We start from the raw sequence: 20999 nt of genomic DNA, 5'->3' as shown, positions 1-20999 counted from the left end.
CCTTAATGGTTTCCAGTGATTAAAGAAAGGACTGATGAAGGTGACATGAATCCACTTTCAGTGCGCCACTTCAGCAGAAGAAAGACAAAAGGACAAAAAGTTACTCAGACTTTCTATCAGTAACGCAATGTCTTTACTTTAAAGATGAAAATCATACTTAATACTATATATTAATCCCTGTGTAGCTTTTCGAACAGTGGGTAAAATTGACTTACTGTAGTTGGTGAATGGGTCTTTCTGTTGGGTGTTCTCCCTTCTCCCCTGATAAAAATCTTATTCCAATGCTTGATCTAAAAAAAAAATGTAAACAAATATCTTTTCAATATCGTTATCAGTGTTTGAAGAGGTTATGTAAACTTCTAACGAATAAATGATGGTTTTATCACTTTACTCATTCCCACACTTTTTTACCTCTCATGCGTTTTTAAACTAACGTTAGCTGACAACATTAAACACATAACATTACCAACAACAAAACACAGCAATGTCAGATGGTACTAACTTACATTGAAATACAAGCTAATATCGCTATGCTAATGGTAAAGCAATACAAAAACACACACAGAGATAACTTATGAGGTTGCAGTAAGCCTATGACCGTTCCCCGGGTCCCTAACGTTAGACTGTTAAGGACTGAAAAATGTTTTCTTACCTGATATCGCCAGTATTTTGACAGACCACGTACGACCCCTTCCTCTGTTCACATTCCAGCTTTTGTTCTTCATTGACATATCAACTCAAATTCGCTCAAAATTTTAGAATTCAACAGGCAGATATAAAATAATCCAGGTCTGACCGAGTAATCAACGCAGGCAGCAGCTGCTCACCGACCGAGAGTAACGGACGTATTTTCAAACTTAAAATAGGCACGCAGAGCCACGCACACTCTCATTGGACAGTTTCCTGGAAGACAGACAGATTAACCAATCATGCTCAAAGTAAAACGGCGTTTATAAATGAGGCCCCATTTATTTGGAATATTCATCGAAGGGTAAAACTTCTAACTGCAGTGACAGAGTTGTCCAAGGAGGTGAAGGACCTGCGGGAGGAGTTCAGGCAATTCCTCCAGGTGTGGACAGTCGGAGTCTGTGGGACGGCCACTGGCGGAGCCCTTGGAGCTGCCCCTCCACACCATGGAGGCCCTGGACCGTGCAGAAGAGACACTGCTAAATGTCACAAACCGCCAGGCAATGGTAGTTGTTTAATAGTTAAATCATTCTTCTGTCAGAAAACTTCACTGATATGCACAACTTCCTTAAATTGCCTGACAGTTATGACAGTAGACTCATGGGTTAATTTGTATTGAACCTTAGTCTCAGTCAGTCCACGTTTCACATTTCAATATCTCCAGAGGGGTACAGAGGGGTATTTCACTGTACAGAGGGGTATTTCACAGTACAGAGGGGTATTTCACTGTACAGAGGGGTATTTCACTGTACAGAGGGGTATTTCACAGTACAGAGGGGTATTTCACTGTACAGAGGGGTATTTCACAGTACAGAGGAGTATTTCACTGTACAGAGGGGTATTTCACAGTACAGAGGAGTATTTCACTGTACAGAGGGGTATTTCACAGTACAGAGGGGTATTTCACTGTACAGAGGGGTATTTCACTGTACAGAGGGGTATTTCACAGTACAGAGGGGTATTTCACAGTACAGAGGGGTATTTCACAGTACAGAGGAGTATTTCACTGTACAGAGGGGTATTTCACAGTACAGAGGAGTATTTCACTGTACAGAGGGGTATTTCACTGTACAGAGGGGTATTTCACTGTACAGAGGGGTATTTCACTGTACAGAGGGGTATTTCACAGTACAGAGGAGTATTTCACTGTACAGAGGGGTATTTCACTGTACAGAGGGGTATTTCACAGTACAGAGGAGTATTTCACTGTACAGAGGGGTATTTCACTGTACAGAGGGGTATTTCACTGCACTGTACAGAGGGGTATTTCACTGCACTGTACAGAGGGGTATTTCACAGTACAGAGGGGTATTTCACTGTACAGAGGGGTATTTCACAGTACAGAGGAGTATTTCACTGTACAGAGGGGTATTTCACTGTACAGAGGGGTATTTCACTGTACAGAGGGGTATTTCACTGTACAGAGGGGTATTTCACAGTACAGAGGAGTATTTCACTGTACAGAGGGGTATTTCACTGTACAGAGGGGTATTTCACAGTACAGAGGAGTATTTCACTGTACAGAGGGGTATTTCACTGTACAGAGGGGTATTTCACTGCACTGTACAGAGGGGTATTTCCCTGCACTGTACAGAGGGGTGTAACGGAGAGCAGATCACCAGCTGCATGGTGATTAAATCAAATTAATTAATTCAGTCTAAATCTACAAAACCCCTGTCTCGCTCTGACTCAAGCTATTCTCACATTCCAAAGAACTCTCATTTACGACACCTCTGCTGTTTTGAGATTGCTCTACGCAAGACGTGCAGCCCAAACGGCGCCGAAAAATGGTGTAAATCATTGACTATCTCTCACTCTACATGATCTCTTACGTCTAAACCAACAGAGACCGTCTGTTTATGGCCGGGAGAGCCTCGCGCTGACCAATGAGAGCGATCCCGAAAGCACTCCCCCCTAGGGAGTCCCTCGGACACTGATTTACACATAGACACTAATTAACTCTTCACAACAATAAAACAGTGTTTTAGAGACCAGATGCCCAAAACATGCGTTCTGTGCCTAATACATCAATTCAAGGACTCAAACGCACGTACACACATTTACACCCTCACCCTCCCCGGCTCGGAAAGCCAAAAGTTCAACGCATGGTGTGAACTCTGTTTGACATCACACACACACACACACACACACACACACACACACACACACACACACACACACACACACACACACACACAGAAATACACGCAGGTCCACCACGTGGGACTCAAATCCTTGTATGAAATATTTTAAATGTATTTTCTTGATGTGTGTCTGATCCCCTGTCCCAAATATTATGCCTATGTAGTTTGTTGGCCTGTAATCACTCTGTGGTGTCCACAATTACAAGAAATGATGTACCTCCTTGATTTCAGATATTAGAACTGTCATTCGCGGTATTGCCGTGTTCCACGAACAACAACGATGCTGAATCTTTAACACAAAATATCAGAGAATGCATTGTTTTATTGAATACCAGTGGTATTAAGTTATGGACGAATTCATCGTTCAAAACCCCGCGGAAAAGGAGGCGTATAGACCTCAAAACGTCAGGAGGTGGGCCCATACGTTGTTAAAGACGATTGGCCCACGTACGTGAGGGAGGCGTGAGTTTAGCCCTTTAAAATTGCGCGCCCCTCTTCCTCTCATCGCAGTCCGCCAGAGAGAAAGAAGACACGCCTCCTTCCCTCAAGGAAGCTCCGCTCGCTTTTTATTTTCCTTTTATTTCCAAGTCTTTTCTTAGAACTACTATAGTATAGTCTTCTGAAACCAACCCACCAAATCAACTTAAGGCTAAAGATAATCTTTGCTGAGTCTTCGCTCGCTTCAAGTCGCCACGGCAACCAGAACGCTGTGACCACGTGATCCCGGTGTCTTTACCCAACACAGACGAAAGCACCCAAGGAAGGCCGATCTTTCAAACAGAGTAACGTAGATCTTTTAAATTTGCAATCTGAAGGAAATGCTGTTTAAAGTGTCTAAATATTACTAAGAAACGTTGGGGTTTTGGTGGTGAATGACTAAAACTGTTTCTATCTCTCTCTCTAAATTCTCTTTCACACACACAAACATACACGTTCACGCACACACATACTCTCACCCACGTGTGCCGAGATAAACACACTGCCACGTGCTCACGGAGCTGTCGGCAAACCCATCTCTCCTTACAAAACGCTACCCTCTCAACATCTCACACGAACACCTAAAATCATTCTTATCTCCATTCTTCACTATTAGTTTCCTCTCTCTCTCTCTCTCTCAAACCTTTTTATTTTGTTGTATTTCTGTATTACGATCGTTATATTGCTTGTTTTGTTTATGCATTTTTACTCCTGCGTGATTTTAAATGATTGTGTAATCGCTAGCTTGTTTAAATAAACTTTGTTAAATCATTTGAATTAAGTTTGCCTGTTTTGTTTCAAATTCTGAGTCCCTGAGTAGTGCAGATCTTACCTTATAAGCTCTACGATTTCTTTTATTCTTAAAAGAAACCTAAAATTGTCTAAAACACGAAGATAATTATCTTCTTTGTGGCCACAAGAAAGTGTTATCTATCAGTGTTAAAGACGCCCGATTTCTGTTCATGAATCATACATTCTGTCTGCTGGACGGCCAATCTGTGTGATAAATGAACAGTCTTCAACTTTTACCTCAAATTCCCCCAAATTGAGTAAATTCTACCCGTCTCTATCAGTGATTATTACAAGTAACTGTGTAATCGCTGATACAAGCCGAGGTTGTGACCTATTCCCTAATTTGAATAAATTAATTTATGGAAGCAACAGATGCATATTCACATTGATGAATATTACCGCTAATTTGAGCTAATTAATTCCCCAACACAAAGTCATTGTTGTTACATAAATATTGGTTTTTTGAATGCGGGCACTCTCATACTCAGTTTTGATACAAATTGTGCAATTTGATATTCATGTGTGATTTTTGAAAGTTTAACGTTTTTATGCGCGTTTGAATCTTGTAACGTTACTATTGAATTACTGAATAAGTCGACTCGAAAAACTGATCAAAGGGCAAAAAGCCATAAACCCACCAGTTAAGTCTGGTCGTGGAGAAAAACTGCAGTTAAGTTTACAGTATTGTTGCGAGTCCAAAATTAGAGGAAAATAAACATCTCTTTTGCTTGACCGTACATGTAATTCTGTTTTAATACCTGTGTTGGAACAAAGGAGTCCATCAGGCATTGTTACCGGTACTTCTGTAAATCCCGAGAGCAAAGTAAGCTACTCCGGTCAGAAAGAATATTCTATTGCATGTCGCTAGCTACGACACATTACGGGTTAAACCACTGGCTTCGCTAACCAGCAAAAAAAACCCGCGTTATAGTTTCTGCACAGAACAGAAACAAAAGATCCGCCGTGATCTCTCAAGAATTTATTTGCAGTGTAATTTATGTGTTTGCAAAAGGTCTGCGTGACCTTTTTAAAGAATTTAGTTGCAGTGTGATTTTTTTTGTGTGTTTGTAAAAGGCCTGCACGCGTGAAATTGCGATTGCTGAAGTCAATCCTACAGGCGTGTATTGTTCTCATGTTTTAAATTTACCACCTCGTGTCTTTGTTCCGCGTAAGCGCAACACTGCCACCGCGTGGTTGACGACGGGGTAAACACCCGTCGGCCATTTCCTTCCGCCTTGATTTTTGGTGATAAAAAAATAAATAAATAAATTCGCGGTCGTAAGTATCTAAGACGCTGTTTAAATACATATTTGTATTTACAGCTCGCTAAGTTCGTTTAAAACAACCCTTGTATTTTGAACTGAGACATTTTATTGTGAATTTAGATTTCCAGAAAGGAAACCGGAAATTATAGAGTGTCTCAATCCAAAAGCACTGATAGTTCACCCGGAAGAGGACAGTGCCCCACGTGGCCACACCCCTCCAGGTCAACTATCCCTCTTCTCCTCGGGGTCACTATACCCTGCTGTGTTTTCCACTTTTAAATCTACATTGATGATTCTGTTTGGGTTTACTCCCGTTTTTAAATAATCATTGAATAACGACTTCAATGTTATAGTGATTATTTTATTTTGTTGTTGAAATCCTTCCATTTCTAAAAGAAAAAAAAAAAAATTTTTTTTTGTTATTTCCAATCATCATACCCCTGAGAAAGACAGAGCCCCCTAGTGGAAGCTCCCTGTCCAAGTCAGCTTTCTACAAATTTACTCTGTTGAATTTCATTCCATAGATGCTGATTTCGAATGATTAGTTTGTAATCATTACAAAATAACTTAAGTGTTGTTTGATTGTTATAAATAACCATTCGAATTCTCTGTTAAGGTACCCCAGGATTATTTGGATTTGATTTTAAGCCAATTTTGAATTAAAAGTTTAAGTGTGTCCAACAGTTAAGGCAAACCGACGAGAGGAAGAGCGCCCCCTAGAGGCTCTATTAAACCACTACAGTGGTCTACCGCACCGCTTCTCCTGTTTCCACCTACATCGAGAAACCGCTAACCATCTTCTGTTTCACCTTTAACTGACAAGACCATACACCCTTTTAATTCGGTTTTTCCGTTTCAAGGTTGGTTTAATTTTACTTTTTTTTTCTCTTTTTCTCTGCGAAGTTTTACCTTGTTATTATTGTTTTACCACATAACCCATTTGGTGTAAGCAAGAAATCTTAATTCACTTTAGAGTCCCTTGTTTTACTCCATGTTGTGGCTCTTATAGGCAAGAATCTCAGCACTTGCAGTGGACTACAGGAGTCCCGGGTCGCCCTCTGTGGGTGAGTCTCCCGACTGACGTTTCCGACACTGACCGTGCGGTGACCCTTGAGTTTCTCTTACCTCTGTCACGGGCGGCGGCACGCAGTACGTGACCTCAGCAATCCGGTGCTTCGGAGTGTCAGCCATAAAAACCGACGCAAGAGTCAATTGTTGGGACCGCTGCGCAAACACTAGGCAGCCCCTGCCACCGTTCTGCGACGCACTCACCTTTGCATTGCGTTTGGTTGGTTGATATCTCCGGAACTACTAGGATTGTGTTAAAAGTCACCCTGTTTGAGGGGTCGTGTCCGTGAGCAGAGTAACGGAGAATCCAAGGTCACGGCGGCCAGGTGTTCGGGGCGCCAGGAAGGTTGACCGCGCTCGGGGAGGGCCGGCCGGGGCGACCTCCGTCCATTTCAGGTAAGACTAAATCATTTGAAAAAAAAAAAAAGAGAAAACTTTGCCTCCCAATATAAGCCACATAATCTTAAATATCTCCCCCAAGGCACATCCTTTGTGCTATTAGTGTCCAAATTACAGCTCAGATCAAATCACTGATATTTTTGTTTTTGTTTTTGTGTTCAATTTCTGTTTCTTCCTCCCCTTTAAATCCTCGCCTACTCGTGCCTTGCATGGTCTTTGGTAACTTGTTTTTCAGTGCACCAACGAGACCCCAGAAAGCTAAGTAATAGAGGGACAACTGAACAGTCTCTATTCCGGGTCCTAGGCTGACCCGCCTAACTGTCTAAAATCAGTTAGCCCAAAGTTCTATAGACGGCACACCGTCCTATAGTTTATTAGCTTCACGACACGATTGCATTGGCCCTTCTTGTGTGTGTGTGTGTTGTGTCTTCTCTCGCCTACAGTGAGTCAACATGTCGCGCTCACCCAGCCCTGCAGCTCACTGGAATAGCCTACAGGCGTGGTTGGCCGCCATGACCTCCGGTTGCCTATCCAAAGACTTCGGTGACCCAAAACTCCTGACCCAACAGGAACTGGACGCCAACGTGGACCAGATCATGTCCCAGGACCCCACGCAGGCCTACAGTTCAAAAGAATGGAGTCGCCTCATCGGGAGTCTCTCTCACTACCTGGTGTCCCAGGCACGTCTGCTGGAGGAGGACAAAGCCCAGCTGGAAAAGGACAAAGCCCAGCTGGAAAAGGACAAAGCCCAGCTGGAAAAGGACAAAGCCCAGCTGGAAAAGGACAAAGCCAAGCTGGAAAAGGACACTGCTGGACTAAAAACTCAGCTAAAGGAGGCCTGCAAACAAAAGGAGCTGGCACAACAACAACTGGACGAGCTACTTCTGGGGACTGAGGAGGAAACACACCCGGAACTACAACAGGAAGTGGAAAGACTACAACAGGAAGTGGAAGGACTACAACAGGAAGTGGAAAGATTACAGCAGGCCCTGGAGGACCTGCGTCTGGACACGGACAGGACAGTGGAGGCGGAGAAACAGACCACGGCTGCCCTAAATTCCAAGCTGCTACGTGGAGAGGATCTGCTAGCAAGAGCACGCACAGAATTAACGGACAGAGACGCTAGAGTCAAAGTGTGTGAAACATTTTTGCAGAAAGCCCGAGCTGAAATTGACGAGCTCATCCAACAAAGACATGAGCTTAAGGGCGAGCTGGACCTGGTCCACTGTGAACTCAAACATGTGTACGACCTACAAGATAAGCGGGAGGGGGAGACACACACCACCCCGTCTCTCCTTACCCGCGAACCTGCACTTCACAGCCGAACTCTTAAAGCTAAAGAAGAAGAGGAAAGCCCACGTCCTGACACTATCTCACCTGCGGGCCCCGTCCCGGAAAGACGAGCCACCAGCTACCGCACAGCCTCTAAAGAACTGGACAAGCTGGCAAGAAACATCCCTACATTCAACCCAAATCCAGCAGGTGGCAACGACGTGCACTCTTATTTAACCGATATTGAATTTCACTTGCAAACTGTGGACAATGTCACGACTTGGGACAAGTTATATCTCCTTCGGACCACTTCTGGGCGCATCGTGAGGAGTTTCCTGGATCGCCAGCCAGAATCCGTTAAAACGAACTATCCACAATTACGACAAGCCCTGATCCGTGAATTCTCTGATCCAGACTCGGACCAAGGCATCATTGCGGCAATGGACCTCAAACAAGCTCGTCTGGAAACGCCGCAAGCCTACTACGAACGTCTGCGGCTCGCCTACTTCGGACCGAGGAATGAGGCACACATGGAAGAGGACGTGAGTTTCAAAACGCTTTTTCTGCGGAATCTCCACCCAAGTCAAAGTGCGCACCTGGGCGTTCTAGTCTGTCCACGGACCCTGTCAATTCAACAGTTACGTGACCTGGCCCACAAAGCGTACGTAAAACAAAAGACTGTGTCTGAAAAACCTGTAAAATACCCCACAGTGTGTGCCGTCGCTGCGCCCGGTCCAGAACTTGCCCTGGAGGGTGCACAGCCTGCCAACTACGAACCCGGCAACAAACAGTCCCGACCGTTCCAAGCCGGCAGAGGACCGCGAAACCGGGGGGGTGTCCGCCCAAGGCCGCAAAATGATCGTTTCGGTGGATCCTGGGACCGGCATCGCTTCCCCCACAACCAAAAAGGCGGAGGCAGCTGGGAAGCCGACCGCAACCCCAGAAGGGGCCGACCCCGATCTCCCCGAACCACAAGCCCAGATAAACGGCCAAGGGACCCATCTCGACATGACAACGGTAAAGTCAAAATGGAGCCCACACCCGACAGAAACAGTGCAGCCACGCCCGAAGAAGCAGAACTCATAAGAGCACTGAGAAATCTTGTCCAAAAGAAACCTCACAAGGAAGACAAAGATAAACCAGACACCGCATGACTAGCCCACAGGCCTGAAACCAATGCTCCTCACGCTGACAGCCCACCTGAAACTAGTGTTAAACCTCAGACTGCTGAACTCGCTGTCACATCACAAAATGACAGCTCCACTCACTCCCTCAAACTGACAGCCCCGCAAAACACTGCTGTCAAACCAAAGACTATCGAACTCGCTGTCACATCACAAAATGACAGCTCCACTCACTCCCTCAAGCTGACAGCCCCGCAAAACACTGTTGTTAAACCTCAGACTATCGAACTCGCTGCTGCATCACCAAATGACAGCTCAACTCACTCCCTCCAGCTGACAGCAACACTTCCTGCACAAGACTGCAGCAGCTCTCACAACAAAATGCCAGACAGCGCTGTCCTAGTAATCTGCACCAACAACGAGACACTAGAGACCTACCCCCACTGCTTGTCAATCAACACACAAGAGCCCATGCCACAACTCCTGGGCAACCTCATTGAGAGAGGAGTGGCACGAAAACTGTACTTAACCATCACCTTAGAAAAGGAAATGCAGCTCGAAGCCCTGGTGGACACAGGTTCTGACCTAACGCTAATTTCTGCTCAACTATTTCAAAAACTCAAGTGTGAAGCGCAAAGACAAAACCGAACTCTTAAATTCCACACTTGTGAGCTGAACGTGCAGTCATACAGCCAGAACGACATCCAGCTAAAGAACTTAGCTCCCATTCACCTGGCAATCGGTCCTATGAGCGTAGTCCACCCTGTGTATATTTCCCCTGTGAACACTTATCAATTTCTCATAGGCAAGGACCTGCTGGACCGTTTTGAACCCTTGTTGGACTTCAAGCATCTACAAATTTGGGCTCAGGTGCGCGAACCCCTCCCCCTCCAGCCGCACAAATCCATTGAGCCAAAATGCCAAGCCACAAGGATCGTGGAAATTTCCTCAGCCAGACATGAGGATGAAATCCCCACAGCTGTTCAGGGTTCAAGTTCGCTACTCTGCACGTTCAGAACAACGCCAGACTCCGATAATTACTGCCCCCAGGTAAAAACTCCCCTGCAGCTGCAGGACGTAACCGCAACAGACATTATCCTGGCACTATGGGCAGACAACTCAGCTATAAGCTTGCCACTATTCAATGCAATTCTTGAACAGACTCCAGACCTGCCCTACACCTGTAAACGCACCCGTTTCCCTTTGAACCCAGAACCAACCTCATTGACATCTGCCAAAGGGATCTGTGCCTTGAACTTGACATGGAATCACCGGCACTTGACCCATTACTTCCTGATCCTGGAAGACCCAGCTCACGACGTCTACATTGGAGCAGACATCTTGATTCGCCTCAAGGCTCATGTGGACATGTTTAATGAGGTTGTATGGGCCCCATTGATTTCACTGCCACCTGTTCCCATCAGTCATGACAATCTACTGTCAGGTCAGACCATCCCTGAAGTCTGCACCCTCATCAACGAACAAGGAACAGTTGTACCTGCTTACACGAAAGGCGTCGCCGTGCGCCTCAACCTGCGACAGGGCCAAACCCTAAACCACACACTGGCTTTCTTCCAACCTTCACCTGAATGTGTAGAACTCGGACTCACCCTCGAAGCCACACCCCTCACTGAAGTGTCATCTCGGGTAGTCTACATTCTGTTCAACAATTGCACAGCAGCTGACATCAGCATCCCCAAAGCCTACCGACTGGGATGGCTAGTCAGTAATGACTTTCATGACTTTGAACTGATACTACCCGTAATAGGGCCCATTCCACCTGCACTGATACCTGAGGGACATACTGACAATACATTGTTCACAGCACCCTTCCAATTCATTGCCATCACATCTGTCATGTCGGTAGCCAAACACCGTGTGTGCAGAACAGAGCTGACAGAGGATCAACACCTCACAGTGTACACAGTCTCCCACCAGCCCGTCAGTGAAGCTGACGCACCTGCCATGCCGGTTGAAACCAACCCGACTGATGACAAACCAACAGAGGAACCATACCAAGGTTTCGAATTGCAAGTGCAACAAATTCTACAGGATGCTGATGCCCTTCAGGATGATGCAGACCGCCAAAGACTAAAACAAGTCCTATACAAGTTCAAAGAATCATTTGCGAAAGACTCTTTAGACTGTGGTCTGACGGACCTCCACACAGTGCGTATCCCCACGCACCCTGAGGCTCCGCCCACCTTTGTCAAGCAATACAAGATTCCCATCGCCTCACACGAACCGGTGCGGGAAATCATCGAATCAATGCTTGAGAAAAATGTCATTCGAGCCTGCAACAGCACATACTCTGCGCCACTATGGCCTGTTCTCAAGCCTAATGGAAAGTGGAGACCAACCATCGACTATCGCAAATTAAATCAACAGGTGCCATTGTCACGATGGCCCATGACTCAGCTGGAACAGGAAATCCCACAAATCAGAGGAGCCACCATCTTCTCTACACTCGATGTGGCCTCTGGATTCTGGACCATTCCAGTACACCCTGACGACCAACACAAGCTGGCATTCACGTTCGGCAACCGACAGTACACCTTCAACAGGTGTCCGTTCGGATATGCAAACTCACCAGCTGAATTCAACATATTCCTGAACAAAGCATGCCCAGACGCCAGGATGAGAGGTAACCTGATTTACGTCGACGATGTGCTTATGAAAAGCACGACGGTGGCAGACCACCTAAAAGAAATTGACTATGTTTTAAACCAGTTATCTGCTGCCGGCGCCAAAATAGCCCTCCACAAGGGACAATGGTGTAAAAGCAAGGTCAATTACGTTGGCTTGCTCATTGGACCACATGGCATTGAACCACAATCAAACCGTATTCATGCCATTCAAAACATCAAGCCTCCCACTAACGTCTCAGAACTTCGAAGCTTTCTGGGAGTTTGCAACTACTCCCGACAGTTCATCGAAAACTACTCAGACATCGCCAGGCCTCTAACGACTTTATTGAAAAAGGACTGCCCTTTCGTCTGGTCAGATGCTCAAGAACACGCTATGGTAGAACTAAAAAGACATTTATGCACAGCTCCATGCCTTGCTTACCCTGATCCACAGAAAGAATTCCACCTGGAAGCTGGGTTTTCAAACCAATGTCTCAGTGCTGGCCTATACCAACAACATGACCAAGACAAGAAGGTAGTCGCATATGCCAGCAAGACACTTCTCCCTCCAGAATGTAAATTCTCAGACTGCGAAAAAGCTTTGCTCTGTACAGTGTGGGCAATTCAGCGCTTCTCCAACTACATTGGTGCACAGAAAGTCATCATAGAAACATGCCACCAGCCCGTCATGTTCCTCAATAGCCAGCGAATCCGCGACGGCGTTGTCACTAATTCACGCATTGCTACATGGCTAATGGCTCTCCAAGGACGAAACGTCGAGGCAAGATATGCACAAAACCACAAATCCGCTCTAGGTAACGGCTTGGCGGCCTGTCAAAACTGCTCTGACAACTCTCCTGCCGCAACGCTGAACACACCTGAGCCCCAAGAACCACCACTGACCTGCCACAGGTACTTTGACAAGAATGCGTGCGAAGGCATGCCCACAGCCTACGTGGACGGATGCTCCTACAACAGCGAGGGCATCCTAAAAGCAGGTGCAGGGGTACTGTGGGTGAACGACCACCCATGCCCACCACAACACTTCAAGCTAGGCCCCAAGTCATCACAGTATGCAGAAATCGCGGCAATTCTCATAACTCTGCAAATCGCAGCATCAAACAACATCAAAGAACTTCTCATCTGCACAGACTCTAACTATGCCAGACTCAGTTTTGTATGCCATCTCCAGACCTGGAAACAGAATGGTTTCAAAACTGCTAACAACAAGCCTGTAAAACACCAACACCTGTTCCAGGAATGTGATAACATCACAACGACACACGATCTCGCCGTGTACTGGAAAAAGGTAAAAGGACACTCCAAACTCCCAGGCCAAGACAAAGACTTCAATGACCACACTGACGCCCTCGCAAAAGCGGGCGCCCTAAACGGTGAACCGTGGAATTCCCCGAAACCCTCACCCACCCCCGATGTAGCAGTGCTAACCCGAAGCAAGAAACCATCACCTGCTACCGCACCTGCTTCGCAGATGCTGTCACTAACCCCACAAATTTCAAACAATGACCTTGCAGAAATGCAAGGCTCGGACACTGCCATAAAGACTATGATTCTCCACCTCAAAGACCCCTCCACCAACCCAATCGCACCGTCTGACACCACTGATAACTCAGATCTCAGACACTTACACAACAGCAGACACATGCTGCGTGTGCGGGACGACATTTTATGGTTTGTCACCGATGACACCACTTCGCCCAAGCTTGTCGTGCCCCGATGTCAAAGGGGGGAGATGATAAACCACGCCCACAACGCACCTTACGCGGGGCACCACGGTACCAGAGCCACGTATGAGACACTTAGACAAGTGGCATACTGGCCAGGTATGCAGCAGGATGTGGCAGAGTATGTGAGAGAATGCCTGGTCTGTTGCCAGTTTCACCCAACAAACCTGACTCACAGAGCCCCGTTGCAACGCAGAGGAATCACATTTCCCTGGTCAGATCTCCAAATTGATTGGGTGGGACCGCTGCCCAGATCGAGCAGAGGTAACAAATACTTTCTCACGGTGGTGTGTCAGTTTACCAAGTGGGTAGAGTGTTTGCCAGCACCTAACGACACCGCCCAAACAACGGCATATCTCCTGATGAACCACATCTTCTCCCGATTCGGGTTGCCACTGAAAGTCAATTCAGATCGAGGTACCCATTTCACCGCAGAGATCATGCAAAAGATCTGGAGAATTCTAGGGGTACAAGCCAAACTTCACATCAGTCACCATCCGATCTCATCCGGACAGGTAGAAAGGTCTAACCGAACGGTGGTCGCCATGTTGAGAAAATATGTGTCGGCTAACCAGAAAGACTGGGATGTGAAACTTCCCCTGGTGCTGATGGCTATCCGAGCCACACCACAGGAATCCACCAGAGTGGCTCCATTTGAACTCATGACTGGGAGGCAGATGACTCTGCCCTTACACCTGTTGTACCAACCAGGAGACAACAACCTCGTCACCGCCTATACCACGTCCCAATATCTGGACGAGCTCCATAGACACTTGAAAACAACTTTCGCTTTCGCTCAGCAACACCTGAAAACCAGCGCTGATGGCCAGAAAGCATACTATGATCGAAAGGCATCCCACCAAGAACTCAGTGTGGGCGACAAAGTCCTGTACTACAGTTTCGCCTTGCCACCCAAGCAACTGTCAAAAAAGTTTCTGCCTCACTGGACTGGACCACATGAAATTGTGAACAAACTCTCTCCTGTAGCATACCAGATCCAGCTTAAACGGGGACCAAGAGAACCCGTTCTCAAATGGGTCCACCGAAATCAAATTAGAAGATATGTGGCCCGTAGTAGGGACAGACAAGAAGAGGCCAATACGAACTAAACTCAACCGCCGTCCCTACAGGAAAGAAGACTGTCCCATCCCCCGGGACAACCCTCGCTGACCTATGACCGACACGACACTGCTACACGTGTCAGCCTGCTCAACCAAAGCATGTGGATTCAAGTCCCACGAGGAGCCATCCTCCACCTAGAGGACCTGGCCTCGTACCACCTCCCAAGTGAAGAGTACCAAGCCGAACTAGAAATTCTGTCTTTCTTCAAGAGCCGCAATTTCACTCTAGATCCCGAACTGGAAGATTGGATTGCAAAAAGGGGGTCACAAGTCATCGACATAGCTCCCCTGGACTCAGCCCTTCAAGCATTGTCTCGACTACCCATTCTGAACACTTCACCTGTGGTACAAACATGGACAGCCGCTGATACCGCACTGTGCATTACCAACATCCTCGGACACGCCCTAGCTTTGGGTTTGGCCTATATCCTGTACAGAAGGATCAACGCAATTCGAACCTCCACAGCCAAGCTCACAGAGGCAGTCTCCGTCGGCTTCAGGAGAAACCTCCGGAAGGATGACTCCCCACCAGAGCAAGCTGAAGACCTCATCGAGCTCACGCTGCAGTCCTAAGCAACACCCGTGTGCAGCCTCCGCCCATCCATGCACCTGCCATCTGACCGTTGTTACCGTGATGACTCGACTAGGCCCATACACGCCCGGTCGACTCATCAAAAGGGGGAATGTAACGGAGAGCAGATCACCAGCTGCATGGTGATTAAATCAAATTAATTAATTCAGTCTAAATCTACAAAACCCCTGTCTCGCTCTGACTCAAGCTATTCTCACATTCCAAAGAACTCTCATTTACGACACCTCTGCTGTTTTGAGATTGCTCTACGCAAGACGTGCAGCCCAAACGGCGCCGAAAAATGGTGTAAATCATTGACTATCTCTCACTCTACATGATCTCTTACGTCTAAACCAACAGAGACCGTCTGTTTATGGCCGGGAGAGCCTCACGCTGACCAATGAGAGCGATCCCGAAAGCACTCCCCCCTAGGGAGTCCCTCGGACACTGATTTACACATAGACACTAATTAACTCTTCACAACAATAAAACAGTGTTTTAGAGACCAGATGCCCAAAACATGCGTTCTGTGCCTAATACATCAATTCAAGGACTCAAACGCACGTACACACATTTACACCCTCACCCTCCCCGGCTCGGAAAGCCAAAAGTTCAACGCATGGTGTGAACTCTGTTTGACATCACACACACACACACACACACACACACACACACACACACACACACACACACACACACACACACACACACACACACACACACACACACACACACACACACAGAAATACACGCAGGTCCACCACGTGGGACTCAAATCCTTGTATGAAATATTTTAAATGTATTTTCTTGATGTGTGTCTGATCCCCTGTCCCAAATATTATGCCTATGTAGTTTGTTGGCCTGTAATCACTCTGTGGTGTCCACAATTACAAGAAATGATGTACCTCCTTGATTTCAGATATTAGAACTGTCATTCGCGGTATTGCCGTGTTCCACGAACAACAACGATGCTGAATCTTTAACACAAAATATCAGAGAATGCATTGTTTTATTGAATACCAGTGGTATTAAGTTATGGACGAATTCATCGTTCAAAACCCCGCGGAAAAGGAGGCGTATAGACCTCAAAACGTCAGGAGGTGGGCCCATACGTTGTTAAAGACGATTGGCCCACGTACGTGAGGGAGGCGTGAGTTTAGCCCTTTAAAATTGCGCGCCCCTCTTCCTCTCATCGCAGTCCGCCAGAGAGAAAGAAGACACGCCTCCTTCCCTCAAGGAAGCTCCGCTCGCTTTTTATTTTCCTTTTATTTCCAAGTCTTTTCTTAGAACTACTATAGTATAGTCTTCTGAAACCAACCCACCAAATCAACTTAAGGCTAAAGATAATCTTTGCTGAGTCTTCGCTCGCTTCAAGTCGCCACGGCAACCAGAACGCTGTGACCACGTGATCCCGGTGTCTTTACCCAACACAGACGAAAGCACCCAAGGAAGGCCGATCTTTCAAACAGAGTAACGTAGATCTTTTAAATTTGCAATCTGAAGGAAATGCTGTTTAAAGTGTCTAAATATTACTAAGAAACGTTGGGGTTTTGGTGGTGAATGACTAAAACTGTTTCTATCTCTCTCTCTAAATTCTCTTTCACACACACAAACATACACGTTCACGCACACACATACTCTCACCCACGTGTGCCGAGATAAACACACTGCCACGTGCTCACGGAGCTGTCGGCAAACCCATCTCTCCTTACAAAACGCTACCCTCTCAACATCTCACACGAACACCTAAAATCATTCTTATCTCCATTCTTCACTATTAGTTTCCTCTCTCTCTCTCTCTCTCAAACCTTTTTATTTTGTTGTATTTCTGTATTACGATCGTTATATTGCTTGTTTTGTTTATGCATTTTTACTCCTGCGTGATTTTAAATGATTGTGTAATCGCTAGCTTGTTTAAATAAACTTTGTTAAATCATTTGAATTAAGTTTGCCTGTTTTGTTTCAAATTCTGAGTCCCTGAGTAGTGCAGATCTTACCTTATAAGCTCTACGATTTCTTTTATTCTTAAAAGAAACCTAAAATTGTCTAAAACACGAAGATAATTATCTTCTTTGTGGCCACAAGAAAGTGTTATCTATCAGTGTTAAAGACGCCCGATTTCTGTTCATGAATCATACATTCTGTCTGCTGGACGGCCAATCTGTGTGATAAATGAACAGTCTTCAACTTTTACCTCAAATTCCCCCAAATTGAGTAAATTCTACCCGTCTCTATCAGTGATTATTACAAGTAACTGTGTAATCGCTGATACAAGCCGAGGTTGTGACCTATTCCCTAATTTGAATAAATTAATTTATGGAAGCAACAGATGCATATTCACATTGATGAATATTACCGCTAATTTGAGCTAATTAATTCCCCAACACAAAGTCATTGTTGTTACAGGGGTATTTCACTGCACTGTACAGAGGGGTATTTCACAGTACAGAGGGGTATTTCACTGTACAGAGGGGTATTTCACTGTACAGAGGGGTATTTCACAGTACAGAGGGGTATTTCACTGTACAGAGGGGTATTTCACTGTACAGAGGGGTATTTCACTGTACAGAGGGGTATTTCACTGTACAGGGGGGTATTTCACAGTACAGAGGGGTATTTCACTGTACAGAGGGGTATTTCACTGTACAGAGGGGTATTTCACTGTACAGGGGGGTATTTCACAGTACAGGGGGGTATTTCACAGTACAGAGGGGTATTTCACTGTACAGAGGGGTATTTCACAGTACAGAGGGGTATTTCACTGTACAGGGGGGTATTTCACAGTACAGGGGGGTATTTCACAGTACAGAGGGGTATTTCACAGTACAGAGGGGTATTTCACTGTACAGGGGGGTATTTCACAGTACAGGGGGGTATTTCACAGTACAGAGGGGTATTTCACTGTACAGAGGGGTATTTCACAGTACAGAGGGGTATTTCACTGTACAGAGGGGTATTTCACTGCACTGTACAGAGGGGTATTTCACAGTACAGAGGGGTATTTCACTGTACAGAGGGGTATTTCACTGTACAGAGGGGTATTTCACAGTACAGAGGGGTATTTCACTGTACAGAGGGGTATTTCACTGTACAGAGGGGTATTTCACTGTACAGAGGGGTATTTCACTGTACAGGGGGGTATTTCACAGTACAGAGGGGTATTTCACTGTACAGAGGGGTATTTCACTGTACAGAGGGGTATTTCACTGTACAGGGGGGTATTTCACAGTACAGGGGGGTATTTCACAGTACAGAGGGGTATTTCACTGTACAGAGGGGTATTTCACAGTACAGAGGGGTATTTCACAGTACAGAGGGGTATTTCACAGTACAGAGGGGTATTTCACAGTACAGAGGGGTATTTCACTGTACAGAGGGGTATTTCACAGTACAGAGGGGTATTTCACTGTACAGAGGGGTATTTCACAGTACAGAGGGGTATTTCACTGTACAGAGGGGTATTTCACTGTACAGAGGGGTATTTCACTGTACAGAGGGGTATTTCACAGTACAGAGGGGTATTTCACAGTACAGAGGGGTATTTCACAGTACAGAGGGGTATTTCACTGTACAGAGGGGTATTTCACAGTACAGAGGGGTATTTCACAGTACAGAGGGGTATTTCACAGTACAGAGGGGTATTTCACTGTACAGAGGGGTATTTCACTGTACAGAGGGGTATTTCACAGTACAGAGGGGTATTTCACAGTACAGAGGGGTATTTCACTGTACAGAGGGGTATTTCACAAAAGCAGAGTCAAGAAATCCTAGACCCTGAGCTGTTTTTACTCTGGAGTTACATAAGGTAACTGTAGCTTTGCACTGTCGGCGCCCACACCATTCATTTCCTATGGCTGTGCTACATGACTAGAGGAAAGGGAAAGTCTAAAAGAAGATTGTGCATTAGCCTACATCTGGGATATTATGTGCTGTTGACTGTAATAGCAATACATATTTGCTGTGATCAAAGAAATACTTTTTGTCTCCTGATGCCGTATTTTTGCGTGCTTTACCCATCTAGCTACAGTCTGTAGACGACGGGAGAGTACGCTGTGGCAGGGGAGGGGCAGACATTAAGGGACAAATACATTGTGTTTACTGCTAAAATATACGAGATTGGTGAGGAATATGGCGGCGCTCTCCTGAAAGTAACGTCGTTGGATCTAGGAATATGTTGGCATGATCAAATGTGAATCCAGTCTGCATGTGTTAACGCTGCAAATTTGTTATACTTTTCCAGACTGCTCGTCTCGCCACTATTGGAGGGACTACCCTAGAGGTGAGGGTCCGCCGTATGATGGCACACTTGTTGTCAAATGAACTGGCTTCAGGACTGAACTGGGCTGGAAAAAAGAACAAGGAGCCTACAAAACAAAAACGTCCCTTTAAAGAGTTGGCACTCTGTCGATCTATGTTTGGTAAGTCCTGCTCCATTTTCAATCACTATTATATTATCAATCCTAGTCTGCAAGCCAAAGTCACCCCAACTCACCCCATGCAGCACCAGGAATCTTAGCACAAAGTTAACACAATAATCCAATAGAAACCTCAGCATTCAGTGACTTGTAACAGTGATCTATAATTGTTAAAGGATTAGTTCACCTCAAAATGAAAATTTCCTGATAATTTACAATGCCATCCAAGATGGTCATGTCTGTCTTTCTTCAGTGTAAAAGAAATTAAGTTTTGATGAAAACATGTCAGGATTTTTCTCCACACAATGAACTTCAAATCAATGCACTTTGAAGTGCTTCAAATGAATCTGCATAATCCCAGCTGATGATCAGTCTTATCTAGCGAAACAATCAGTCATTTTCTAAAAAAAAATTAACATTTATATACTTTTTAACCAAAATTGTTCATCTTGTGCTCGTCTGCGACGTGCCAGGCATTACGTCATCACATTGGAGACGTCACACATTACGTCATCTAAGGTATTAGTCTGTGTACTCCGGTTCAAAAAGCCAGGGAAGGGCAAAAACTTCCATCTCATTTTCTCCTCCAACTTCAAAATCGTCCGACATATTTGTTTTAATTTATTATTATTATTTAAAATAAAATCTTTCATGACGTTTCCAACGTGATGACGTCGCAGACCAGCACAAAACGAACAAATGTGGTTAAAAAGTATATAAATGTTTATTTTTTTGTTTTGCTGAGTAAGATCCTATTCCTCAGCTGTGATCGTGCAAAGCCCTTTGAAACTGCGTTGATTCGGACTTCAACATTTTGGTTGCCGTTGAAGTCCATTGTGCTGTGAAAAATCCTGAAATGTGTTCCTCAAAAAAAAAGTACTTATTCTCCACTGAAGAAAGAAAGACATGAACATCTTGGATGGCATTAATGGCATCTTGGAGTAAAGTATTAGGAAATTTTCTTTTTGAGGTGAACTAATCCTTTCACATTTACAACATTAGAAGAAAACATGTTTCTACATTGCTACGCTAGTTTACTCAAATGTTTTTCTTAAAATAATTTGAGTATTGAATTCTCAAAATTTCAACTAGCCCACCTGTGACAGACTGACATCTCTCCTGGTCGGCTCACATCACTAGCTGGAATAGGTAGATCCACACATGCACATCTTCGTTGTTGCATGTGCAAATTATGATACACTAATACAAAAGAAAACATTTGTATTCACAAAAATATCTCTATTTGTACAAATTGCTACACATTCATTCAATTCTGAATTTTGCTCACGCAA

The 20999-nt window shown here is 45.3% G+C and overlaps 1 protein-coding gene and 1 long non-coding RNA gene across 3 annotated transcripts; both read left to right on the top strand.

Annotated features, from left to right (window-relative positions):
* The first annotated feature begins 1056 nt into the window (after positions 1 to 1056).
* LOC309493399 lies at positions 1057 to 20081 on the top strand. Its single transcript, XR_014203906.1, has 2 exons — positions 1057 to 1193; positions 19533 to 20081. It is a non-coding gene; the product is annotated as an uncharacterized lncRNA (long non-coding RNA).
* Positions 5503 to 9322, top strand: LOC309490220 (uncharacterized protein). Of its 2 annotated transcripts, none has more exons than XM_082159252.1 (2): positions 5503 to 7516; positions 7580 to 9322. In XM_082159252.1, the coding sequence occupies exons 1-2, from the start codon at positions 7285 to 7287 to the stop codon at positions 9256 to 9258; spliced, it is 1911 nt and encodes a 636-aa protein (XP_082015378.1). In that variant the 5' UTR covers positions 5503 to 7284; the 3' UTR covers positions 9259 to 9322. The 2 variants fall into 2 exon arrangements, with proteins under 2 accessions (XP_082015378.1, XP_082015377.1); XM_082159251.1 differs by having other exon boundaries at positions 7559 to 9322.
* Positions 20082 to 20999: the final 918 nt, after the last annotated feature.

Source organism: Leuciscus leuciscus, assembly GCF_965113295.1.
Source record: "Leuciscus leuciscus genome assembly, chromosome: 2".
NCBI classification, from domain to species: domain Eukaryota; kingdom Metazoa; phylum Chordata; class Actinopteri; order Cypriniformes; family Leuciscidae; genus Leuciscus; species Leuciscus leuciscus.
Note: the sequence above shows the minus strand (reverse complement) of the source record. Positions and strands in the feature narration are given on the sequence as shown.

Coding starts and splice junctions, on each gene's coding strand:
- LOC309490220 (XM_082159251.1), top strand. CDS start 7,285: ATGTCGCGCTCACCCAGCCCTGCAGCTCACTGGAATAGCCTACAGGCG. Junction 7,517..7,558: donor CTACCTGGTGTCCCAGGCAC/GTCTGCTGGAGG, acceptor AAAAGGACAAAG/CCCAGCTGGAAAAGGACAAA.